At 34.0% G+C, this 27760-nt stretch overlaps 3 protein-coding genes across 3 annotated transcripts; 2 read left to right on the top strand and 1 right to left on the bottom strand.

Moving 5' to 3' along the window:
- The first annotated feature begins 1447 nt into the window (after positions 1-1447).
- On the top strand, positions 1448-10165 carry LOC141712308 (cellulose synthase A catalytic subunit 5 [UDP-forming]-like). The gene is made up of 14 exons (XM_074515192.1): positions 1448-1675; positions 2258-2453; positions 2533-2765; positions 2864-2966; positions 3052-3220; positions 4055-4321; positions 4415-4760; positions 5080-5217; positions 6157-6282; positions 6413-6625; positions 6802-7087; positions 7366-7562; positions 7651-8001; positions 9227-10165. Exons 1-14 carry the CDS (start codon positions 1595-1597, stop codon positions 9806-9808), a joined length of 3288 nt encoding a protein of 1095 aa, XP_074371293.1. The 5' UTR covers positions 1448-1594; the 3' UTR covers positions 9809-10165.
- Positions 10166-10599: 434 nt separating this feature from the next.
- Positions 10600-13306, bottom strand: LOC141712309 (uncharacterized). Its single transcript, XM_074515193.1, has 5 exons — positions 12717-13306; positions 12439-12585; positions 12263-12319; positions 11619-12169; positions 10600-11469 (listed from the first exon to the last, which is right to left on the bottom strand). Exons 1-5 carry the CDS (start codon positions 13222-13224, stop codon positions 10780-10782), a joined length of 1953 nt encoding a protein of 650 aa, XP_074371294.1. The 5' UTR covers positions 13225-13306; the 3' UTR covers positions 10600-10779.
- Positions 13307-14480: 1174 nt separating this feature from the next.
- LOC141710724 (citrate-binding protein-like) lies at positions 14481-15497 on the top strand. Its single transcript, XM_074513260.1, has 2 exons — positions 14481-14797; positions 14911-15497. The coding sequence occupies exons 1-2, from the start codon at positions 14516-14518 to the stop codon at positions 15292-15294; spliced, it is 666 nt and encodes a 221-aa protein (XP_074369361.1). The 5' UTR covers positions 14481-14515; the 3' UTR covers positions 15295-15497.
- Positions 15498-27760: the final 12263 nt, after the last annotated feature.

Here is a 27760-nt window from a genome sequence, read left to right as displayed (position 1 = left end):
TTAATTATAAAAATTAACTATATTAACTACTTTTAGAACGGTGGAAATATCAAATAACTCTTCATCTAAAGGTAAATTAAGTAAGTAAATGGTCCATATCTCAAACCAGTATTAAAATTTATATTATTTGAATAACAAATAATTTTTTTATAATTATTTTTCCAGAAAAGGAAAAGGAGAGAAGGTAGGGCTGTGTCTCGAATGAATTAAAAGGTACATAATATCATCACGAAATTAAAGTATTTAGTGTAGAATATCTGAACCATTTAATTTAGAAGACACCCCAATGCACAATTGCAGGTATACGTCCTCACTCTCCTGACTTATTATTAAATGTTACGAAAATGGACATACTAACAATTTGCAAGCCCTCACATTCTTTACTTTATTTGTTTTTATTTTATATGTCTAGCTCTCACTTGTAGTTGTAGATTCTCTATCTCATAAATTAGAACCATAATATATTTTTAATAATAGAGTTTATTTTTTTTAATGAAATTAATCAATCAATTAAGAATATCCGGTAAAATATCGCGTACGACAGCATCCGAGTTTAATAAAATTCTTCGATTACAGTAATAATCCGAAAATTTCTCTCTACTCCGGTACATCGGTACATGTACATTGGGTAAGCTTTAGAGTACGTAAATATTACAAAAAATGAGTTTCTCAAGTTACTTTTTTGACCATGAATCTGATATATACAAAAATAGTACAATTTTAAAATTGTTATTAATATCGAGCTTGCAATTTGTTGTGAAAAAAGAAAAATGTCAAATCATGTATTTGCATTTTTGACAACTCACACTAAAACCGTGAGTGACAGCCCATAATTACCAGACATATTATACAATGTACAGATGCAAGATAGTGACACTAAAATAACCAAACACTGCCCCTTTTTATTCATAGTCATTATACTTTTCCTCCCGAATTTTAACGATTTTATATTTATATTATTTTTTATCTTTAACAGAAAAGAAAGAAATTTCCACCCTTTTTTACCAGCTCACCCGGAGCTCCACCGCAATCAGGTGGGGCCCTTCCTTTACCACCACCCCTTGTGGGTCCCACTTTATTACCATGTTTTTTCTTGATCGTCAAATTATTACAAACAGAGAGAGATGAATCCATCTATAGCCGATCTCTCCCTGTCCCTTTTGCCTTAAGTCTCTCTCTCACACACACACATTGTATGCATATTTAGAATTTACCATTCTTTAACCCCAGTACTTGGCACTGATCAAAGTATCAAGCCACTCTGTACTGGGTCATTCTCAACTTGCAAGAAAAGAATATATATATATATATATATTTATTTATTTTACTAATATTGTATTATACTTAAAATAATAAAGCAGGAGTATAATACAACAAGCTGTAGTATAGTATATGTATTTGCTGTTCACATATCACTATCTCTCTTCTTTTTTTATGTGGGGTTGGTGTTTATGTGATGGGTGTTAAATATAGTGAGTAAAAATCCTTGCTTTCCTCCTTTATGAGTCTTCACTGTGTGGTTGTGTTAAAAAGATTCAATCTTTAAGAGTTTTGGTGTGTGTTTGTATGTGTTTTTGTGACATTTGGGAGCTTCATGGATACCAAAGGTAGACTTATTGCTGGTTCTCACAACAGGAATGAGTTTATTCTTATCAATGCTGATGAAGTTGGAAGGGTAAGTCTCTTCAAATTGTCTGTGTGTGTGTGTTTTTGTGTTTTGCATTGTCTTTAAATTGGATTTCAACTCTCTTTTTCTAATTATTGTTGAGTTTTGGGACTTTTTGCTGCTACTGAAGGAACCCATCTGCTCACTTTTTGTATTTCTTAATAGCTCATTCTTTGATCCATGTTAATTATAATTTACTATACCCTTGGTAATTTGAGATTATGATTTTGAAAAGGCTAATTGTCTCCTTCCTTCTTTAGGTAAATTTCTTGAGCACAGAGAAAGTAATGAACTTTACAATCTGAACACTATGTGAATTACTTATTAAAATAGATTCAATTAGCAAAGAAATAGATAGAAGATTTATCCTAAATAAATCTAGTATGGAGGTTTTTTAGCTTTCTTGTAATCCATTTTTCCTTCTTTAATTTCCCTAGATTTGAGATCTATTCATGGCTGACAAATTTACTAAATTATTGTAAGGTTGTGAAACTATGTGATGCTCTTTGAAGTCTCGGTTGCATTTGCTAAAGTCTTGAAATTTCTTGATCTGGGAGTATTCTAACATTTTTGATTGTGTGGTTATTATAGGTGACTTCTGTCAAAGAGTTGAGTGGGCATTTTTGCCAGATTTGTGGAGATGAAATTGAAGTAACTGTGGATGGGGAGCCATTTGTTGCCTGCAATGAATGTGCTTTCCCTGTTTGCAGGAATTGCTATGAATATGAGAGAAGAGAAGGCACTCAATCATGCCCTCAATGTAGAACCAGATACAAGCGCGTTAAAGGTAATACAAACTTCTTAAATTTACTTGTTCCAAATATAGAATTATATATTTAATATTTCTTTATCCAATTATATTCCAGGAAGTGCGAGAGTAGATGGAGATGAAGAGGAAGATGAATTTGATGATTTAGACAATGAGTTTGAATATGAGAGCAATAACCAAAGGTACCATCATGGAGGAGATGCAAACACCCTATCCGGTCGTCATAATATTGGCCGTGTTCCATCTAATGCTTCTGGGCTCACTACATCCTTAGAGGTGGATTCCTCTAATCTTAACCCGGAAATCCCTCTCCTTACCTACGGTCAAGAGGTACACTGACTTGATACAGCTCTCTGAATAGTTGTCTTTTGGTATTGAGGCCATCATGTATTTTCCGGGTAATAAACATCTCTCTCTTTCTAATACAGGATGATGCAATTTCAGCAGACAAGCATGCTCTTGTTGTACCCCCGTATATGGGCAATGCAAAAAGAGTCCATCCCACGCCGTATTCCGATTCTTCCCTTTCTTGTATGTTTTTTCATTTATTTGAAGCATATTTTTTGTAGAAAAGCGAGTATGCTGTCTTACTGTTGTCTTGCTGTTGATCTTGCAGTTCCACCTCGACCAATGGATCCCAATAAGGATTTGGCAGTTTATGGGTATGGTAGTGTAGCATGGAAAGAAAGAATGGAGGAATGGAGGAAAAGGCAGAATGATAAACTTCAAGTGATTAAGCACCAAGGAGATATTCGAGGTGATATGGATGATCCCGATTTACCCAAGTACGTGGAATCTTTATGTTTTTGTTGTTGGTTGGCTTTATGCATAAAATAATTATGACCCCTTTATTTAGTTATTCTAATCGTGACTCGTGAGACCTTTAAATATATCACTGGCCAATGTTTTAAAATATTTTATCTTTCAATTTTGTGTTATTTGTAAAATTTATCTGTCCCCTCTTTAGTTTGTCTGTGTATTTATATATGAATATAATATATTCTGATGCAGTACTACAGGACATAAATAATTTTTTCATAGACATGTAGTGAAGTTCAGAATTTTTTCGCAGTGACACACTGACATATACAGAAAAACCACTCAATTCAGCTTCAATACAATCCATTATTCATGCAGTAAACTTCAGAATTTTCTCTCAGTGACATATACAGAAAAACCACTCAATTAAGCTTCAATAGTGTCGCTATTGCATCCTTTTCTGTCTTACTATTTTTTGAAAGGTATCAGCATTCAAGATAAGATTGATGTGTGTTTAGCTGTGCTACTAAATATGACTACTTCAAAATCCTAACTGTAACTTTTGGTGTTGCATTAAAATTTGAAATTTTTTAGACTGAAATATATAAGTGGTCTCAACTAAAAAACTTAAAGTCACCTGCAAAAAGAACTTCGTAGAATTATGTATTTCGACAGCATGTTTGGAAATCAAACATGCAATGTAATTTTATACGTAATATTTTTAACTTTATTTGACATGTTTTGTCTAAAGGATGGTACAAGTACAACATATATTAATTGATTTTCTTTTATTCTCTTTTTCTTCTATTCCTTCTTTAATGATGACTGATTTACATTTTCTTTCTTTTATTTTTGTCTAGGATGGACGAAGGTAGGCAGCCATTATCAAGGAAGCTACCGATTCCTTCAAGCAAGATAAATCCATACAGGATGATCATTCTAATTCGAATGGCCATTCTTGGATTGTTTTTTCACTATAGACTTCGCCATCCGGTCCATGATGCCTTTGCATTGTGGTTAACATCAGTTATCTGTGAAATATGGTTTGCTGTATCGTGGATATTTGATCAATTCCCTAAATGGTCCCCTATCGAACGAGAAACGTACCTGGACAGACTATCCCTTAGGTACATTATTCAGGGGTTCTATATGTTTGCTTCGGTGTTTTTCTTTTTTGCTAATGTCCTCTGATTGCAAGTTTCTGTCGAAAATGGTTTCAGGTATGAGAAAGAAGGGAAGCCTTCCGAGTTAGCTCCGGTCGACGTGTTTGTGAGTACCGTGGATCCTTTAAAAGAACCTCCTCTCATCACTGCAAACACAGTGTTGTCCATCCTTGCTGTGGACTATCCAGTGGATAAGGTTGCTTGTTACGTCTCAGATGATGGTGCTGCCATGCTGACTTTTGAGGCCCTCTCGGAAACATCTGAATTTGCACGGAAATGGGTTCCTTTTTGCAAGAAGTTTAATATCGAACCCCGTGCGCCAGAGTGGTATTTTGCCGAAAAAGTTGACTATCTGAGAGACAAAGTACATCCCACATTTGTAAGAGAACGTCGTGCGATGAAGGTGTGCAATTAATCCTTATTATTTTTATGATAAAGTGATTATTAGCAAGTAGAGCCAAAACTAACTGCACCCGAAAGAATGCTGTAATAATGATTAAATGCTAAAACATAAAACTCTTGTGGTAAGTCTATTAGTGACATCATACTTTTTACGTATGCACTGTGGTCATATTTAGACTAAGGAATTATTCTAGTCCAATTAATAATGCATTTTGAATTTATCATTATATGATTTCTTGTGGAATTTGTTGAGTCTTTCTTAGATCGATAACGAGCGTTTGTCTGTTTGCTAACTAGTTACGTTTTTTTTACTGTTGCAGAGGGATTATGAAGAATTTAAAGTACGCATAAATGGGTTGGTTGCGATGGCACAAAAGGTTCCTGAAGAGGGGTGGACAATGCAAGATGGTACTCCCTGGCCCGGAAACAACGTTAGAGATCATCCTGGAATGATTCAGGTTTGTGAAGTTTTTTTTGTCAGCTTTCTATTTTGGTTTTACTGCCATAAAATTTGTTGATAGGCCGTCTCTAGTTAAACCGAACTCATCATCACCGTGGGTTCCGATGAAAGTATGGTAAATAAACTAAGTCTTTATAAACTGAATAAAATAACAAAGTATGTTAACAAGAGTAATAGGTTCAACAAACAAGAAAACAAGCATCCAAGATTACAACTTAAGCAAAGAATCACAAGTAAAACTAGATCTTCGTATCCTTCATTGAATTTGTGCTATTAGGTCTTCTCCTTGCTCTCCATTATGAAAAATGTCTTAAAAAGGTCTTTAAATACTAGCCCATCCAACCAGGAATCCAGCATATAAGTCTTCTAATCAAATCAGGAATCTAAGAACCCGACCTGGCGCGGCCGCCCTGAGAAGCGGCGCAGCCGCCCTGACTTCCTATTGAATGTGCGCGGCCGCTCTGAACATGGGTGCGTCCGCGCTGACCTTCTTCCAGAACTTGATTTTCTTGCTTTACTGATCTTCTCTTGCTGGTTACTTGTGCTCTATCATCCAAGGCTCCATCCTAACACTCTCCCGAGCATAAATCATGTAATTTCCAGCCCTTCTTCCTGATTATGCCCTGAAATGCAAAACACTATAAAAATACATCAAATACACAAACAACTTGAGTACAAAATGTAATGCCCTCCAAAACTGGGATATAAGTCTGGGGTTACTAGCTAAATACAAAACCTGTACAAACCTGTATAATAATTAAGCAGATAAATATCTAACCCTTTAATACTAACCAGGATCTTTTTAGGTTAAAGTATGAAAACAAGAACCAAACTCTACCTTTATTACAAACCAAATTTAAAATCTCACTAAACTCTCTTTATTACAAACCATTATCTAACAAGTTTTAAACTACATTCATTTACTTGTAACCAACAGGTGTTCCTTGGTAATAATGGTGTCCTTGACACTGATGGAAATGAGTTGCCTCGTCTAGTTTATGTTTCTCGTGAGAAGAGACCTGGATTTGAACACCACAAAAAAGCCGGTGCTATGAATTCTCTGGTAATTTTCTCGTCCCACTTTTTTCTGCACCTTTTTGCATATTTACCTGGTTCTGAAATTTCATTAGGTTTACATGTATATTCTGATTTTATCTGCTTCCTAATTAATGGTTATCAAATGATCTTTGTAGATTCGAGTCTCAGCAGTCATATCAAATGCACCTTACCTACTCAATGTTGATTGTGATCACTATATAAACAATTGCAAAGCACTCAGGGAAGCAATGTGCTTTATGATGGACCCTACATCCGGGAAAAAAATATGCTATGTGCAATTTCCCCAAAGGTTTGATGGGATTGATCGTCATGATAGATACTCCAATCGCAATGTTGTATTCTTTGATGTAAGTAAAACAGCATCAGATTTATAGATTAACTGTGTGTTCATGTACAAATACACATTTTGAATTTTTACAGCGAGGCACCTTCTCTGGATGTCTTTAGCAAGGTTCTAATATTATGTTCTACTTTATTGCTAATGTTTTCTTGTATTCTTCTCCCTTTTCCCAATGATCTACAGATAAATATGAAAGGTTTAGATGGCATCCAAGGACCGATATATGTTGGAACAGGTTGTGTATTCAGGAGGCAAGCACTTTATGGATATGATGCGCCGGTCAAGAAGAAAGCACCAGGTAAAACTTGCAACTGTTTGCCGAAATGGTTTAGCTGCTGTTGTGCATCTAGAAAGAAGAACAAAAAAGAGAAATCCAAGGAGAAGAAGGAGAAGGAGAAGAAGAAGCCGAAGAGCAGGGAAGCTTCGACACAAATACATGCACTCGAAAATATCGAGGAAGGAATTGAAGGTATATAATCGGGTTACTAATATTATATCTCAGTATATTAATACACCAAGTTTCTGCTTTTTATTTTAAGGGGTTCTAGACTTCCTATACACTTAATTTTCTGTACCGCACAACTCTTAAGTCCCAGAGGATTGTAGTTCTTTTTGTATTCTTGCTTCTCCTCTTTGTTATCAGAAATGTTTTTACCGCTGAATTCAATAATCAGTGATTGGCGCTCACATTTGCATGACTGATAATATTTTAAGCCTGTGATGGGCTTACACGAATTGTTATTGCAGGAATAGAAAGTGAAAAAACAACCCTAATGCCACAAATAAAATTTGAGAAGAAGTTTGGACAATCACCTGTGTTTATATCTTCAACACTTCTAGAAGAAGGCGGGGTACTGCCTGGAGCAACTTCAGCTTCGCTCTTGAAAGAAGCCATTCATGTTATTAGTTGTGGGTATGAAGATAAAACAGACTGGGGAAAAGAGGTACAGGACAGATGCTTCAACATTTTAAGTTATCTAGTTATTTTGCTTCTAGCACAATTCTGACTTGTGTCTATATATATTTTATCAGGTTGGGTGGATCTATGGCTCTGTGACTGAGGATATATTGACTGGATTCAAGATGCACTGCCATGGTTGGCGATCTGTTTACTGCATTCCTAAAAGACCTGCCTTTAAAGGGTCAGCTCCCATCAATCTTTCTGATCGTCTACACCAAGTTCTCAGGTGGGCCCTTGGTTCTGTAGAGATTCTCATGAGCAAGCATTGTCCCATTTGGTATGGATATGGGTGTGGTTTAAAGCCACTGGAACGGTTTTCTTATATAAACTCTGTCGTCTATCCTTTAACATCCGTTCCCTTGGTGGCGTATTGCACATTGCCGGCTGTCTGTCTTCTTACTGGAAAGTTTATTGTTCCGGAGGTAATTGGAATCGGATAATTCATGCATTTTTTCCCCTTCTGCATCAGTAATTATTCATTTGACCTGTCTTTCAAAATTTGAGTTCAACTAGAATGCTAAAATCTTTCATTCCTGCAAAGCTATCAGCTGTCTACTTTGAGTTAATGCACATGCTAATACATTTCATTAGTCGGTGACCATAAATAAATAATTAAGGCTATGTCCGTTTAAAGGGATTAAATTTTGGATTGGACTATAATTGTGTAGAAATTTTATTCCTTTGTTTCGTAAAGATGAGATTATTTATGGAATCTACCTTCTACAAATTTTGCCCATTTTCCACCATGCATTAGAATTTAGAAGTCACAATGCACAATTGGAAAATAATGTTAAGGAACCAGTTACTCTAAAACCTCAAGGTGTTAGAGAATGACCCTTTGCAGGATCTTATATTATTCTAACACTCCCCCTCACTCGAAAGCCCATTTATGGGTCGAAGAGTGGATCACGGATGGGCGCCCATCTTTGGGGCATAACTTTGCCTTTCGTGTCCCTCATAAATTGTGAGAAATATTGGGGGTGGCAGGGATCGAACCTGAGTCCTCTGCCAGCCTGAGCTCTGATACCATGTTAAGGAACCAATTACTCTAAAACCTCAAGGTGTTAGAGAATGACATTCTCTAACAAATAATTGTAGTGTGCCTTGACTGTTTAATAGTATTATTGCACTAAAAACCATGAGGTTGAGTTGCTCATATGAGCAAGAAATAGCTATTGAAGTTATCTATAGAAAAAGAGTAGCTTATTACTATGTAAGTTTTTAAGGGGTTAATCTGTACATAATTAAACCCATGTGGCTCCAGTTACCGAGCTTAAGTATATTCTCCTTTTGTTAGTTGTATTTGCATCTTAGAGCTGTCTAGTATGCATTCCGTACGTTTCAAAACTCGAAAGTTGTTAACTCATCCTCTCCACTTACTCGTAACAGGCTTTCCCTCTGCCAGAAGAATTGTGTGAAATAAGTAAATTAATTTCAGTGAATGAATTTGCTAGCTGTAGCCTACCAGTCTCCTGTTTGCTTTTTAACAGTGTTAGGACGATAACTCAAAGTAAATATACGCCTTGCAAATTTCAAATTGTGATTTGGCCATAGAAAAGAAGGAAAGATATCGTTGAATTGTGTTTCTAAACTTTCATAGATTATTGGTTGCTGCACCTGCTAACAGGCTTCTTACACCATTTGCAGATTAGCAATTACGCCAGTCTTGTGTTCATGGCCATGTTTTTGTCCATTGCGATAACTAGTATCCTAGAAATGCAGTGGGGTCGTGTTGGCATAGATGATTTGTGGAGAAATGAACAGTTTTGGGTGATTGGTGGTGTCTCAGCCCATCTTTTTGCTCTCTTTCAAGGTCTTCTTAAAGTTCTGGCAGGAGTTAACACTAGTTTCACAGTTACATCTAAAGGAGGAGATGATGGTGAATTTTCTGAGCTGTACCTCTTCAAGTGGACCAGTTTGTTGCTCCCGCCTCTGCTATTGTTAATTTTTAACATAGTTGGAGTACTAGTGGGGATCTCTGATGCTATAACTAACGGTTACGAGTCATGGGGTCCCCTCTTTGGAAGATTGTTCTTTGCCATATGGGTCATAGTCCATCTCTACCCCTTCCTTAAAGGTATGATGGGAAAGCAATCTGGAGTCCCAACTATAATTGTCGTGTGGTCGATTCTTCTTGCCTCGATCTTTTCACTTTTATGGGTAAGAGTCAACCCATTCGTATCAAGGGATGGCATTGTATTAGAAGTTTGCGGGTTGGATTGCGACTGAGGTGAGAAATAAGGTTGGATTGTTTTAAGCTCCACATTTGTAAAGATTGTCCTGAGAATTACCGAAGGTCACTCAGCAGCGCCGTTAGAGACAGATCAACACGTTTAGTTTTGTGTAATACGAAATTGTCAATAGCATAAATGAGTTTATTAGGGCATTCATGGTGGTGTGTAGATAAAAGGGCAAGAGGGCCTGTTGTAGCATTAGTATTCTTAATTTTTTCGATACAGCATTGTTTTTGAGTTTTTGTGGGTCTGAAGTGAAAGTCCATCAAATTTGGTTGTTGTACCACTTGAACATAAAGTTATATTATTATTCTTTAATTTAAATTCCCTCGTATAGGGACGAATTTCATAACTTTGAATGTTTGAGTATCTTGGTCGATATTTTTGAAATCATCAATTGTAAATATTAGTAATATTCTATGTTTACTGAAATTGCTGTTTCATCTATTCTCCCAGCTTTAAGATAGCAAAAGTTGGTTGTAACAAATAGGAATCAAGCAATACAGCAACATCAGAAATCTAATGCTAAGATTTACCCTTGTTACTTCTGCCTTGCAATTTTATTATCAACAACCTCAAATCTTCTAGACGATAGCTATTTTTACAGGACTAACATGTACATAAAAAAAAATGTCTAATGGTTGTATTCATATAGCTATTTTTCAGCAATGGTTAAAATATAAGGTCTTTGTAGCATAAGTTGCATTATATGCAATGTATATATCACAAACTCGGACACTCCACTCTAGGTTCTAGCAGTGGTTTTAAGATAACACACTTATAATGTACTTAAATCAGACCTGGTCACAAGAATTCACACTCACAAAATACATTTTAGACACTTGAAGAAAGTTAACAAGCACTCAAAATGTAGAGAGAAAAATTAAGTAGTCAAGATGCACACAGACACACACTGGATACTAGAAACTTACCACCGAACTGACATCACCCGCACAAAATCAGAAGTTAAACACGAGAAGAAGAAGTTTCTGCTGCAGAGGGGTTTGCTTTGGTGACATCTAAAGATTGGCGAGAAGTTGTACATTTAGACCGAGGAATATAGGACCACCATTTCATGATTGTGTACTTGTATGTTCCCATTAGCGATAGATAGAGAGGCAAGTATATGACTGCAAAGACAGTGACCGGAAGAAACGCAACCAAGTATAATACAATTCTTGTCCATTGTTGGTTATTTCGTATCATAAGAATGACAGTAGCTGCAAATGCTAGCATCATCATTGACACCGATAAGATCAGACACGTTATTCCAAGCATCAATTGTTGAGGAAGAGACTGTTTGAAGTCTCTTAAATGGTATGATGAAGTTAAGATCGACAGGAAGATAACAACAGATGTCAGGCAAAATGTAAGAGACAGAACATCAGTGATGGTAAATAACACGAAGAATGGTTGGTTGAGAAGAACCGGAGAACCGTCTGCTTCCTTTGAACCTCCTGGTACTGTGTAAGCAGCTGCAAAGGCCACAGTAGCAATGAGTACAGCAACAATGGAGCAGTTTTCTGCTGTGCGCTTTAGCCATTCTTGGGATTTTTCACGCAATGGTTCTTTATTCAGAGCTAATAGCTCCTCAGCTGTTTCTCCATCTTTGTTTGTGTGCTTGTGGAAGTGTGGCCTGATGACTTTGCTTATTTGCTGTAAGAATATCATTGAAGATAAAACTAAGAGAATAATGTAATTTAAGTAATTACCTTGTTTGCTTAAGGTGATTTTGCTTATCAAAATTTAAGATCAGTTGTCGGCGTAGCTCCAAAGTTGTACATGTATATCTTAATAAATGTTACCTCAAATAATAACAAGTCATCTTGCAGTTGGAATGAAGGGCTTTGCTTTTCAGTCTGCTGCACATCTTCGTTAACTATCTTTTTCCCAACCATATGCAGAATAGAGTTGCCTTTTACATCACATTTTCTAATCAGCCTTCTCATTGGAACTTCCATTGTCTGCACCATCTTAAATATCCCCATCTGTCTATACTTGATCGCTATGTGTAAGATACATCTCCCATCTTCATCAATATGCTCAACTGCCTGAGGATGAACCTCCAGAATTTTCTCAACAATTTCAAAGCAGCCTGATTGGGTTGCCAAAAGCAAAGGAGTTTGCTGTTTCTCGGCTTTCTTCTTCTCAAGATCCTTCTCCTTCTCCGTTTTCTCTTTGATCTCTGTTTTATTCTCATCAACATTATTGGTTTCTCTTTGATCAACTACAGATTTTGTAATTGTCCAAGATGTATCTTTAGGAATTAAGATATCTGCAAGCTCTACAACTGCATGGTATGTTTTCCTTTTCTTAATCATTTCGTCCCACCAAGGCACGCTGAAAGGTGAAGCAACTTCGCAAAAAAAAAAACACAGAAGGTCCTGATCAGCCGAGTAGACTTAACTAGTGGTTAAATATAACTACTAGTATCTATATATTAAAATACCGTCATGTAAATAACTGCGATCATCACCATCATCATCAGCAGCACTGTTATTGATTCCTGAAACCATCAAAGTTGCGTACTTAAAGTGTATGATAATGAACAACTTAATGAAATATTAATGTGCTGCAGTGCATAAACCATTCACTACAAAGCACAAGCATTTTAATCGAACTTACTCCAGTCGATCATTTTCATCAGACATCCTCTACCACGGAACTGGAATGCTGCTGGATTGCAGGCAAGAAGTTGAAGAGCAGTCAGTCCATCACTGTCTGTTTTGTCAAATAAATACTCGTACTTTTTTGCAATCCAAATTGCCAAATCTGTTTACAAAAGTTTTAAAAATGCGTGAATTTGGCACATGTTTGTGTCTGATGGACATATTGTGTTCACATATTATTCAAACCGACAGATAAAATAGAAATGGCAAGTAAACAAAAAGAAATTTCCAAACCAAAATGTTCAGCCGCAATGGCTGCATGAAGTATAGTACTGCCATCAAATTTTCTATGAGCCTCCTTGAGATCCTCTTGATTTAAAGTCTGCACTAAACAATCATCGAGAAACTTGAACATCTTCATTTGTCCATAACGTGCTGCACGAAAAAGTGCATTCTCCTTGTTGTTGTTCCTCATGGTTAATAACTGTGGTTGCAGTTGCAGTATCATTTCCGCAGCAGGAAATAACTTGTCATATGTGGCCGCCTCATGGAGAATGGTGTTTCCACCAGAATTTTGGCAGACCAATAAAGGAATATGTTCGGGAGACAAAGTTTTGATCAATCTTAGAACCAAATCTAGCTGCATGGAGTACAAGGCCAAATGGAGAATTGTGTCGTTGTGTATAGTTACTACGTGCAGGGGACCATCAGCCACCAAAACTTCTCGTAACTTAAGAACTTCTGTGACATCCTTACTGATGATTGCATTGTATAATTGCTTATTGTATATGGTGGTATCCATTAGAGTCTAGTATACCAGGACGCTTGTGATATAGAAATAGAGGTTGCTTTTTATATATACTAACAAAAATGTTTGTGATATAAATAGCTTACAATACAATTAAGGGATACATTCATTGATAATTGATTATACATCCACTGTAGGGTGGATTCTTGTAGGGGCCAACGGGGACACGTGCCCTCGCGGGAAAAAAGAAATTGTGGATGATCCACAAGCACATAACTGAAGCAGCACATTTCAGCAGTGGATCTATAAAATGTTAAAAGAATAATATTTGTCTCCAGACTTGTCAATTTCTTGAAACTTTATCGTCTTCTTGAAAATAAATTAAGGTATGTGATTCCTATAAACAAGGACACTGGCTATTGGCTATGTGTAAAGCAAAATAAGAATCTGGAAAGCAGCATCCATGAGAAACACATGATTTAAACCGAAAGATTTAACCCGGATTTAACTTCAGGTGGATTATTAGTGCCAGTTTGGGAAATCTTAAAATAAGTAACTTATGACTTAAAATGATTAAGTGCGAAATAAGTGATAAGTTGATAAATACTTATAAGTTCTATAAGTGTTTGGATAAATTTACTTATAAGCCAGAAGTTTTTTACTTAAATAAATTAAAACAAATAATTATTAACTACAATTATCTTAGTTCATGAATCTTAAATTAGAAAATATTTAAAAATTTATATTTTAAAATCAAAACTTTAAAAAAAAGTGAAAAAATGAAAATAAGTTGGAAAAAAGTACGTCACTGCCAACTTTCAACTTATCAGCTTATAAGTTATAAATTCAGCTTATAAGTTGGGTCGACAAACACTCCTCGATAAGTTGTTACGGGCTTATAAGCCATAAGTGGCTTATAAGTAAGTTGCCAAACAGGCCCTTAGTTAATTAGTGGATTGTTTGATGAATCAAACCATCCTTGTCCTTCTCTAATCACTAATTTATTTTTCAAATAGTTGCTACGTTACTGTCGTTGAACGCAAGTCCAATTTTGTGAATAGAAATTAGTAGTAGACACTATAAGTTAAATTTTTGGTAACTGCTATGCTAGACTCTAGTGGTCCGTGACTAATTTGAGAGAGTTTTAAACAAATTTCACTTAAATGATTAAGTTTAAGATAATCAGATCACACTCATAGTGGTCGGCCGGCCTAATTTCTGTTTGTTTATTTAGAAAACAGCAATGCACAACTCTGTATTATAAATAGAAGCTGTTCCAGTATACAGCAGATATCCAATCCTAGCTAGTACTGAGTTGTTTCAAAATTTATAAACAAGAACAGAGATGAAATTCTCCTGCAGTAATCTAAATGTGCTCCTTTTTTTAGGACTCGGTGGATTAGTAGTCCTGTCTGATATTCATATTTTGTGCGGAGCTGATCCAACAGATGGATTCACTTATGTGCCACTAACTGAAGCTAATTACGTAATCCAGAAACCATACGATATACCAGTTGAACAACGTTACAGTTATGTAAACGGGACTCATAAATTTTGGGTTTATGCTGATGATAAGGCACATAATCCAGGTAGCCTCACTCAGCCACGTACAGAACTTCGAGTAACTGTAAGTTGCCTCCATCTGTTACACTAGCCCAAAGCAAGAGTTTCACTTCCATTTCTGTTTAATATTCACGTAAGTGCATGAGCTACTTAATTACAAATTACAGATTACTGCAGGGACTCGACTATTCATCTGGAGTGTGGCAATTTGAAGGCCATGCTTTCGTCCCTAATGGAACCTCTGGTCACACAATAGTTCAAATTCACGGTGCAGCTCATGGTAATACAACTATATTACTACGAATATTTGAGGGAAATATGAGGTATTACAGTAGTGATATTGTTGCTACGAATTTGTACGATAAATGGTTCAGGCTGAACCTGATCCATAATGTAGATGAAGGTCATTTAATGGTTTTCATCGACGGTGAGCTCAAGTTTCAGATTCACGATCAAGGGCCTGGTGACTTATATTTTAAATGTGGAGTTTATGCGGCTCCAAGAAATATTAGTTATTACATGGAATCGAGGTGGAGAGATATCAGGCTGTACAAAATGTAAAGCCATGGAGTTCTTTCTACAAAAATCATGTAAAACCATGGTTTTTGATGTTTATATGTTCGATCTAGCTCTAGTTGGTATAATCATGGTCATGATCTGAATACTATTGTCCTTTAAGTGTTGGGTCAGATCCTTTGTTGGTATAAATATGATGGTCAAATAATTTTACATTGATTTCAGCATTACATCTATAAATTTCATAGTCAGGATGAGGACTGATTTATATAAATATTGTAGTTTGATTTTACATTTGGTCATATAGTTGACTTAAATGATGTTGAACTTGTTGATTCAAATCTACATTGAATGTGATAGAATCATTTAGCTTTTGAAAATTTCTTCCAGTCAGTCTGTTTTAAAGAAGTAAAATCTATAGTAAAAATCTTTGATTATTGACATAATTTGTTTCCTAAATAGTTAGTCGATATAAAACGTTTCGCTGCAGGGGAGAATTGCAGCATCTAATAACTTGCATAAATCCCCGAGGACTAACTATAACTTCAGTGATAACCTCTTAAGTTGAAGCTAGGGTATTATATGTTTTTACACACTTTCACTTGCCTAAGAGAGCAGCAAATGTGACAGAAAGACACGATGCATGAAATACACTAGAAACCAAGTTACTAATATATATGCAACAAATGAGCCATTGCAGACTTCGTTCTAGTTCCAACCTTGGAAAAAGATTCACCATCTACTGAATGTTAAAGCTAGACCAGACATCATAAGTTTATAAAAGATATTTCAGCTAATTATCCAAAAAGGATTAAGACATCACACCACTAGAATTAAAGGCCTCTATTATAAATATTTTATGACTTAAAACATGCCAAATCATCCTTGATCGTCTCGAAGTTTTATGTTTGACAAGAGATTGACAAGATATTGTCTACTAAAATTGTCAAACTAAACAACTTTCCCAATTACGAAACATATATTAAAATAAATATATAAATAATACTAGTTTGTAATTTGTGCCAAGTATGAGTTTAAAATTAAAAATAATATTAAGTTATTATTTGTATAAAATTGAATCTCATAATAATCAGCACGAAACATATATTAAAATATATAAATAAATATTGATAAATTATGTAGTTAAAAGAAATCGAAATCTAATGTAATTATAAATTTTTTACTTTATAATTCTTTTTTTACTAATATGGCTTATAAATCTAGTTATAGTTTTAACTTTTAATTATGCACCTAATTATTTTACTTGTTATATTAGATTATAAGTCAATTCGTGTTAGATGAGATTTAATTATATAAAATTTTAAAAATAGTTATATAATTTTTCCAGTGAGTACCAAGATTTGGTCATTTAGTATTCTAATAGAAATGATAAGTATCAATGATTGATAATATTCACGAATTAGATTAAAATAGCGAATTTGTATTTGTAGTACGAATCACATATCAAAATTAATATATTGATATAAAATATTAAATTGGTACTTGCAAACAATAATTATGTAAATCAAATCAAATATGAAATTATCCATAATAATTCCAATTCTACATTGTTTTACTTGTTATAGAAATCTAATATATTTCTTTTGTTTTTGTGAAACAAATTATATAATTATTTTATGAACAAAATGTTTGTTATTTTTAGATAATTTAATATTAATTAATATTATTTGATAACTAGTTTTTTTCAAATTAAAAGTAAGTAAAAAATTGAATGAACATTAACTAATACTCCCCCGTCCTTTTAGATCGTTAACATTTGAAATGGAGTGATCCACATGGAATTTAAGGCTTTAATTTACTATAGTTACATACATTATTTTAAAGACTTTTTATTCTGAATAAATATTAAATGTTTAAACTTGTATTCAAAAAAAATTCATAATAAGCTATGAAACTATATTTGATTAGAGTATTAAAATATGTGCCGACCCCTATATTTCAAATGTTAGTGAGAACCAAAATTTATATTTTTGTAGTTATGCACTTCTGGGCTGCAGTAAAATATTGTTTCACTTAATCAAATTTTGTTAGTGAGAACCAAAATTTGATATTTTTGTAGTTATGCACTTTTGTGCTGCAGTAAAATATTGTTTCACTTAATAATAAAGAGTATATTTTAATTATCTTATGAACAAAATATTTGTTATTTTAGATAATTATAAATTAATTAATATTATCTTATTATTATTTTATAATTAGCCATTCCAATATAGTTTATTTAATATTACTTATAAACATTTTAATAAATACTAATTAATAAAAATAATTTTAAATAGAATAGAAGTCAATTTGCAGTTAGGTAAGTACCAAAATTTGGTATTTCGGTACTTTTGTGTACACCAATAAAACATGATTTCACTTATTAATAAAGAGTGTATATCAATCAATCAACCGTATCTTGTAAATATTGTGTGTCTGAGGAGGATATACCATACACAATCTTACCCTCGTTCCAAAGAATGAAAAGACTTTTTCTGCAAAATCTTACCCTCGTTCCAAAGAATGAAAAGACTTTTTCTGCAAAATACCCCCGACTTGTGTTTGTACAGATTTGTGTGTTCCAGGTACAAATTGAAATACAATGATATATAAAAGTACGTAAAAGTATTTGGGACAATACCTTGACCCATAGTTTTCTTCGATTGGGACTTGCATATCCCATAGCGTTTTCTCTTAATTATAATTACACCAAACAAACTAATCAAGGATTAAATCGTCCGGTGCTATCGAATCAAATCAATGATTCCCTTATGACCTTGTTATTTTACTAATATATCCGGTTTAAATAAATTTGATTAGTTTATCCATTAGTTTCGTTACGAAACCCTAACCCTTCCCTATGAACTTATCTTCACGTGGGTACATGCAATCATGCAGATTGGATACAAAGAGCAACTCCAAATGCTACTCTATCCTCCCTCCTAAGTCATATTTTAACAAAACTAATACACAAATCATCTCCAACACTCTCCTTGTGCCTCCCTACAAATTTAAGATCTTCAAACCCTTCCTTTTTATTGAGGAGCATATAATGATTCCTCAACCAATTTTTATATTAGTATATAGTACTTTCCCTCTAAAATATGACCAGCCCCTTCATTACTTGCGGCATAACTTAGTGTGCATATAATTATTTTTAAAAAAAATTGAGCTTAATTAAGGATGATTGTTGAAGTTGGGTCATGATAAATGACTTAGGAATGCATATAATAGTAATTTATTTACGAGTTTGTTGGAATTGCTCTAAACCCCTTGTATCAAATATTTTTGGTTCTCTGCAACTCTCTCCGGACCAAACCCCCCTCAACTTCCAAACAAAACAGGCCCTAAATTTCTCCGGATCAAACCTTCCGCTTTGTTGTGACTGCAAAAAAAACTAACTTATTGTTAAATGAATCTATACTATACTATAATAATCGGAATGAACTATAATTTAATTTGACGATTATCCCCTAATTTTAATTATTAAAATAATAAATAAATAGTATTATATATCTGTTAAACTACTAAATTTTTAAACTACTAAATTGTTAATAAAGAGTATAGATTTCTTTAAGTTATTAAGTCTTTTACGGTTTAATTTAGGGACCATACAACTTTTAAAGATTACTAATTATTGGAATAGAATTTTGGTAAGTTAATATTAAAATTTATAAGAATTTGCCCGTAAGGGTTGACTCAGTTGGTTAAAGAGGGGATAACTATCCTCTTGGTCACAGGTTCGAATCCCACGGGAGAAGAATTTATGATTATGCCTCCTTAGTCAGAGTCTGTCGCTTCAATGCGGTTTACCTTCACGTGGTTTGCAGACTATTACAGTGAGCCCGTGGGGAATTTATGATTATGCATTCTTAGTCAAAGCCTTTGCAGGCTATTTCGTAAGCCCAGTGACGGCGGCGGGTTCCCTACGATACTGACAACTATTTTTGCAATTTCTTATCGAAGATGCTTTATAGGCATAGGCTCGCCTCAACTGTCAATGTCTTTTTATATGAAGTGGATTATACCATTTGGAATAGTGATAAGTCGAATATACAAATTAAAAGCTTATAAATTAAATGTTCGTGACGACATAATTTTTCTCAAATTATTTTTATTTTTCATTTTGTTTATTAATTTTAATTTTAAAATGTATTTTTTTAAATACTTTTTTGATTTAAAATTCAAAAATTAAGTTAATTATATTTAAAAATTATTTATTTTAATTTATTTAATTAAAAAAGTTTCTAACTTATATAATTTACAATATTCATTTATCTATTCACTTATAAATCATTTATTCATTTTAGTTTATAAGTTATTTATTTTAAATTTTTCAAAGGAACGCAAAATTCACATGCTCAATAATTTATAAATTATTTATTTTAAAAATTTTCAAACCTACACAAAATCGATGTCTTTTAACAAATTTTTTTTATTGTAGGGAATCCTCAGCCGCTTCACTTCGGGTGCGCTATCGGTAAACCCCACGAGCTCACGTAATAACCTGCAAACGACGTGAACCAAGATAAATCGCACTTAAGCGACAAACTCTTGACATCAGTTTTACGTAAACTTTACGTAGTTAAGCGACGTCTGAAAGGCGTTTTTGAAAAAATCAACGGCAACCTCCCAATCTCTTACCCGCCTTGTCAAACTTTCTCACGAAGTCTAATGTAATTATAAATTTTTACTGTACAATTCTTTTTTTACTAATATGGCTTAAAAACTAGTTATAGTTTTAACTTTTAATTATAGACCTAATTATTTTACTTGTTATATTAGATTAGAAGTTAATTCAAGTTAGTTGGAATTTAATTATATAAAATTTTAAAAATAGTTATATATTTTTTTAAATGAGTATCAAGATTTAGTAATTTTGTATTCTAATAGAACACGGTTTCAGTTATAAGTATCAACAGTTGATACTATGTGTGAATCAGATTAAAATATCGAAATCGTATTTGTAGTACGAACCACAAATCAAAATTAATATATTACATATAAAATATTAAATTGATACTTGCAAAGAATAATTATGTAAATCAAATCAAATATGAAATTATCTATAATAATTCCAATTCTGCATTATTTTACTTGTTATAGAAATCTAATATATTACTTTTGTTTTTATGAAAAGAATTATATAATTATTTTATGAACGAAATATTTGTTATTTTAGATAATTTAATCTTTATTAATATTATTTGATAGTTATCTTATAATTAGTTTTGTTAAATATAGTTTATTTAATATAAATTAATTATTGATAAAAAAATATTTTTCCAATTAAAAGTAAGTAAACACTAACCAATACTCTCCCCATCCCTTTAGACCGTTAACATTTGAAATAGAGTGATCAACATGTATTGCAAGGCTCTAATCTACTATAATTACATACATTATTTTAAAGACTTTTTTATTCTGAATAAATATTAAATGTTTAAATTTTTATTCAAAAAAAAATTCAAAATAAGTTATGAAACTAAATTAGATTAGAGTATTAAAATACGTGCCGACCCCTCTATTTCTAATGTTAACAATCTATTGGGACAGGACAGAGGGAGTAGAAAATAAAGTTTAGAGAGAATAAAAATCAATTTTTGTTAGGTGAGAATCAAAATTTGATACTTTTGTACTTATGCACTTTTGTGCTGCACTAAAATAATGTTTCACTTAATAATATAGAGTATATATTTAATCATCTTATCAACCAAATATTTGTTATTTTAGATAATTATATATTAATTTATATTATCTTATATTTATTTGATAATTAGTTTTTCCAATATAGTTTATTTAATATTACTTATAAACATTTTGATAAATACTAATTAATAAAAACAATTTTGAATAGACCAGAAGTCAATTTGTGTAGCGACTAAGAATTTCGCGACATGATTAAGTGAATAAAGTATACTTTTGTGTTGCAATTATGAATTTATATGAATAAATAAAAGGTTAATTGATTTTGTGATTAATTGTCATTGTTGTATGATAGTAACTGGGAGCGTAAAGTAATTTGTTCCAGTTTGACGAGTCAGTTAAGGGGTTAAGTGTGTCGTCGTGCCGTCAAGTTGAACGAAACCTGTATTAAAAGGGATGAAAATATTTAAAAGTGTGAAGTGTGAAATATATGTGATGATCCTATGTGTTTACATACTATTTGATGTGTGTGCATGTTCGAATTCGAGATCGGTTTTATTTTTAAATATTTTTAAAAGGGATTTTAAGGATTTTATTGATCTTAAACCATTTTTATAAAATTATAGAAATGTGATTAATGTGTGAAATTTGCTTTATTTCTTTTAAAATAGTTCAACGGACTTTTTAAAAATATAAGTGGGAATTATGTGATAGTCTAGATATTTTTAATCTGATTTTTATGGAGTTAAATTTACTATTTGGATTTTGTTAGATATATTTGTGATGTCATGTCTAATATGATTTGTGTTTAGTTTTCAGATCTTACTTAAACAGGACAAATCAGTACTTAACTGAAAATCAGTACTTATACTGAAGTCAGAACTTAAGATATCAGAACTTAAGTTGTCAGAACTTAAGATATCAGAAGATATTTATCAGAAGATAATATTAGGACTTAAGGAGACTTTCAGATAAGGCAGGCGGCTGATTGAAAGGAAAGAAGATCAAGACAAACGCAAGAAGAGATATGCATGGAGAAGGAATTCTCTGAAGAATAGAATACTTGGAAAAAAAGATAACTGATTGATATATTTTAGGAAGCAGAATTATATTTAATATCAATTTGAAGTTTATCTTGTAACTGTGTAGTATATAAACACATACATAGGGTTTACACTATATGTGTTATTGTTGTGTATATGTTGTGTACTTGATGATTTCATGAACAAAATACCTTGGTAGATTTTACTTAGTAAAAACGTAGCACTCCACGGATAAGGATTATAGTCCCGACGGATAACTCATTTTAGTCCCGACGGATGATGACTTATTATCCATCGAGTGAGTAGTTTATGTAACAATAAGTCTGTAACACATTTCTGCATACACATTGTTTAGAATCTGTAGTAGTACTTAAGTCATGTTGACTTTAACTAGATATGCATAATATGTTGATTAATTGTACATAGATGATGTCCTGTAATTCTGCATAAATGAAATGGAGTCAAGTGCCTGATTGCTACCCGACGGACAAACAACAATGAATTCGACGGATGATCAACAACCCGACGGATGATCAATAACTCGACGGATGATCATAAACCCGACGGATAAAGAATTCAAATATCTGTTGACAGTGACAACACAGTCACATGCGTCGAGTGTATGCAAATGGAATGTGGTAGCCTATTCAACTGGGTTTTCGAGAACAAAGAAACATTGCCATTTCCATGCTATTATGAAGATATTCAAAGATGTTGGAATAGAGTAATGAAGTAGCATTGTATTAGACTTGATAGTTTTTGTTTTATTATCCTGTCTTATTACTTTGTAATCTTGGTGATATATAAACCATGAAGCAGCAATAGAATAGTAACTAAGAAACCAATCAACCAAAAGAGAAACATTTGTAAGCTGTATTCTTCGCATTTCTCTCGTTCTTAGTTGTTATCATTTTATAAGCAGCTATGAGCTTTTTGCACACAGACTTCTCTCGATATATATTATATATATCTGGTGGAATCATTCAAATCCACCAGAAAGTTTTTAAAGACTCTTGTTTTTAATTACTTGTGTTTTGATTCATTTCAAGTAACTATTCCGCATTCTGCTAATCAATTCACACTTATATATATGTTTGAGTTAGAACATTTTTATTAAAGAAAAAGTTTCAAGAATTCCATTCAACCCCCCTTCTGTAATTCTTGTTATATTATTAAGGGACTAACAATTGGTATCAGAGCAAGCTCTTGAAGAACAAAGAGTTTAAAGATCAAAACAATACAGCAAGATGAACAAGAAGGATGTTGGAGTCAAGATTCCTTTTCTGGATAAAGATAATTACCATCATTGGAAGGTAAAGATGCATCTTCATTTGCTTTCTCAAGATGAGGCCTATGTGGACTGCATAAAAAGATGCCCTCATGTTCAAATGAGAGCTGCAACTGAAAATGAGCCATCTTTCCCCAAGCCAAAGCATGAATGGTCTGATCCTGATATTGAACAAGTCAGGAAGGATAAAAAGGCCATGAATATCCTGTTTAATGGAGTTGATGGTGATATGTTTGACAACATTATCAACTGCAAAACTGCCAAGGATGTTTGGGATACAATACAGATCATCTGTGATGGCACTGAGTAAGTTAGAGAAAACAAGATGCAGCTACTGATTCAGCAATATGAGCATTTTCATAATGAAGAAAGTGAGTCTCTCACTGACATTTTTAGTAGGTATCAAAAACTGCTAAATGCTCTAAAGTTGCATGGAAGGGTCTATCAGACAAAAGACTCCAATCTGAAATTCCATAGATCTCTTCCAAAGGAATGGAAACCAATGACATTCTCAGTAAGAAACTCACAAGATTATAAGGAGTTTACTTTGGAGAGACTGTATGGCATCCTGAAAATTTATGAGCTTGAAATAGAGCAAGATGAGAGGATGGAGAGAGGAAAGAAGAAAGGAGGGTCCATTGCACTAGTTACTGAGTTAGAGAAAGAGAAGGAGATGAAGATGGAAGCTGTTGAGTCAACTTCAAGAGTCTGTGAAAGCAAGGGCAAGGGGCTTGCAGTAGAAAGTGAAGATTCTTTGAAGCCAAGATGACATGGAAGACATTGATGAACATTTAGCATTTCTTTCCAGAAGATTTGCCAAGCTCAAGTTTAAAAAGAACTTTGAAGCAGCCAAGCCAAATAAAAACATGGTGGATAAATCAAAATTCAAATGTTTCAAATGTGACTTGGTAGGGCACTTTGCCAGTGAGTGTAGGAAGTCAGATTCCAGTAAGAAAAAGTTTGAGCCTGTGGATTATAAGCAAAAATACTTTGAGCTTCTCAAACAAAAGGAAAGGGCATTCATTACACAAGAAAATTACTGGGCAGCAGATGGTCTGGATGAAGATGAAGATGTCAGCTATGTCAATCTAGCCCTAATGGCCAAGTCTGATGAAACAGAAACAAGTTCTTCAAGTAATCAGGTAATTACTACAAACCTTACACATTTATCTAAAGCTGAGTGTAATGATGCTATAAATGACATGTCTACATAGTTATATCATTTGCGTGTTACACTTAAGTCTCTTACTAAAATAAAAAAAAACAACTTGTTTTTGAGTGAGAGAAATAATGTGCTAGAGTCTTAGTTCATTGATTTTGAAAAATTAAGAATTGAGTGTAAGATTTCCAAGGAGGAATTAACTGAGTCCTTGAAGAAAGAAGAAATTTTAAAGAAGCAGCTCGAGCGTGAACAGGAGGTGATTAAGGCATGGAAAACATCTAGAGATGTCCATGCTCAAATTACCAAAGTTCAAGGAATCGAGTCCTTCTGTGATGCATCCTGAAAAAAGAACAAGGAGAAACTAGAACCAAATTTGGTGAATGGAGTGCTAACAGATGTAGACTCAACGGATGATGAGGATCATTCGTCGGATAACAAAAAGGGTTATCCGTCGACTGATGAAAATCCTCATCCGTCGGCTGTAAGTAAGCCTATCAGTAAAGCCAAACTTGTTAAGCTGAATGAAAAGTATGGATCTGTTTCCAAGAACTTTGTTTCAGGAGAATCGAGTCAAGTTAAGAAAGGGAAAAAGGCTAATGTTGGTCACATGACTTTCAAACAGTTAAGTGACAGACTTGAAAAGATTGAGGTGAAAACAGAGGTTAAAAAGAAAAATAATAGAAATGGTAAATTAGGGATTAACAAACACAATAACTACACACCTGATAAATATGCTCCTAGAAAAATCTGTGTCAAGTGTGGTAGTGTAAATCATTTGTCTGTTAATTGCAAATCTGCCATGCCTACTTCCATGTCTGTGCCACCTCACTTTCCTAACATGAATACCATGCCTCCCATGCCTATGAATGCTATGTCTACACGGAATATGAATGCACAGTTTGCTAATATGCCATTTACACCTAATCCTTATTATGCTGTATTTAGTATGCCACAAATGCCATTTAGTATGCCTTACTGGAATAACATGTTCACTAATAGCATGCCATTCCCTGTTAATTATAATATGCATGATAATTCTGTTGCAATGAATGGTTTCAAAGGCCCAACTCAAATGACCAAGGATGAATCTAATATCCCCAAGTCAAATGAGATGAAGCCTAAGAAACAGAGAAAGAAAGCTAACAAGGCAGGACCCAAGGAAACTTGGGTACCAAAATCAACTTGATTTGATTTTGATGTGTGCAGGGAAACAGAAAGAATCTTTGGTACTTGGATAGTGGCATTTCAAGACACATGACTGGTGATTCTACCCTACTTACAGAGTTCAAGGAGAGAGCTGGCCCAAGTATTACTTTTGGAGATGACAGCAAGGGTTATACTGTGGGATATGGCTTGATTTCAAAGGACAATGTCATCATTGAGGAAGTTGCCTTAGTGGATGGTCTCAAACATAACTTGTTGAGAAAACAACTAGCTTTGTGATAAAGGCAACTCAGTAACCTTCAACTCAGAAGCCTGTGTTGTGACTAACCAAAGAAGCAACAAAGTGGTTCTCACTGGGGTGAGAAAAGGAAATGTGTACCTAGATGATTTCAACTCATCTAATGCAGAATCTGTTACTTGTCTTCTCAGTAAAGCAAGTCAGGATAAAAGTTGGCTATGGAACAAGAAGCTATCCCATTTAAACTTCAAGACCATGAATGAGCTAGTAAAGAAAGAACTGGTTAGAGGCATTCCTCTAGTGGAGTTTTCTAAGGATGGACTGTGTGATGATGCCTGCCAAAAAGGGAAGCAAATTAAAACATCATTCAGGAAGAAACTTGATTCAACAATTGAAGAACCTTTGCAACTGCTACACATGGATTTGTTTGGACCAGTCAATGTGTTGTCCATCTCAAGGAAAAGATTTTTTCTAGTAATTGTAGATGATTTCTCAAAGTTCTCTTGGACATATTTCCTAAATTCTAAAGATAAGGCTAATGAAATCATCATCAATCACATAAGGCAAGTCAATAATCATCCAGATTTCAAGGTTAGAAGAATCAAGAGTGATAATGGAACTGAGTTCGAGAATTCTGTCATGAGAGCATTTTGTGAGGAGAATGGGATTCTGCATGAGTTTTCAGCAGCAAGAACTCTACAACAGAATGGAGTAGTGGAAAGGAAGAACAGATCGCTTATTGAAGCTGCAAGGACAATGCTGCCAACATATTTATGGGCTGAAGCTGTAAATACTACATGCTACACTCAGAATATTTCCCTGGTTAATCAAGTAAGATGCATGACTCCCTATCAATTGTTTAAGAACAAGAAGCCAACTCTAAATTTTCTTCATGTCTTTGGTTGTAAATGTTATATTTTGAGAAATCAAACTGATCAAAATGGGAAGTTTGATGCTAAAGCAGATGAAGGAATTTTTGTTGGATATGTTGTTGGTAAAGAATATAGAGTCTACAATCTAAGAACCAACATTGTTTTGGAATCAATACATGTTGTGTTTGATGATAAAAAGATTGAAGGACTTCAAGATGGAGATTACCATGAGAGCCTCAAATTCGACAATGTGGAGATGGTTAGTGATGACAGTGATGATGAAAGTGATCAAGAAACAGTATCAAAGGATAATGCAGAAAAATCTACTACTAATGAAGCACAAAACTCAACATCTGTCGAGTTGCATAATGCTTCATCCGTCGGGAGGCAATCTGCGTTATCCGTCGGGAGACAACCAGCTTCATCCGTCGGTACTCAAAATTCACCATCCGTCGGGTTATCAAAAGGAGCAAGAAGTCAGGATAGATCACTTACAGAAAGTTCCCCTTCTCAAATCAAAGATCCACAAACTCAGGGGGAGTTTCTAACAATCAAAACTCAATCACACATCAAGACAACAATGAGGCCTCTTCATCTAGAGCTAATCTATCTCAACAAAGAAAATGGACAAAAGATCACCCCTTTGAGCTCATAATTGGTGATGTTTCTTCTAGAGTTCAAACCAGGAGAGCAACTCAAGAAGAATGTCTATACAACAGCTTTCTTTCCAAGGAAGAACCAAAGAAGGTAGAAGAAGCTTTGTTGGATCCTGATTGGATTTTAGTTATGCAGGAGGAGCTAAACCAATTTGAAAGGAATAATATATGGAAGCTGGTGCCCAAGCCTAAAGGAAAGAATCCAATAGACACCAAATGGGTATTCAAAAACAAGATGGATGAAAATGGTATAGTAGTCAGGAACAAAGCTAGATTGGTTGCTAAGGGCTATTGTCAACAAGAAGGAATAGATTTTGATGAAACATTTGCTCCTGTTGCAAGACTTGAAGCCATCAGAATCTTCTTAGCCTATGCAGCCCATGCCAATTCCAAGGTCTATCAAATGGATGTCAAAAGTACCTTTCTGAATGGAGATTTGGAG

The sequence above is a fragment of the Apium graveolens genome, chromosome 3 (assembly GCF_009905375.1).
Source record: "Apium graveolens cultivar Ventura chromosome 3, ASM990537v1, whole genome shotgun sequence".
Lineage (NCBI taxonomy): Eukaryota > Viridiplantae > Streptophyta > Magnoliopsida > Apiales > Apiaceae > Apium > Apium graveolens.
This window is presented reverse-complemented; position numbering and strand designations above follow the sequence as displayed.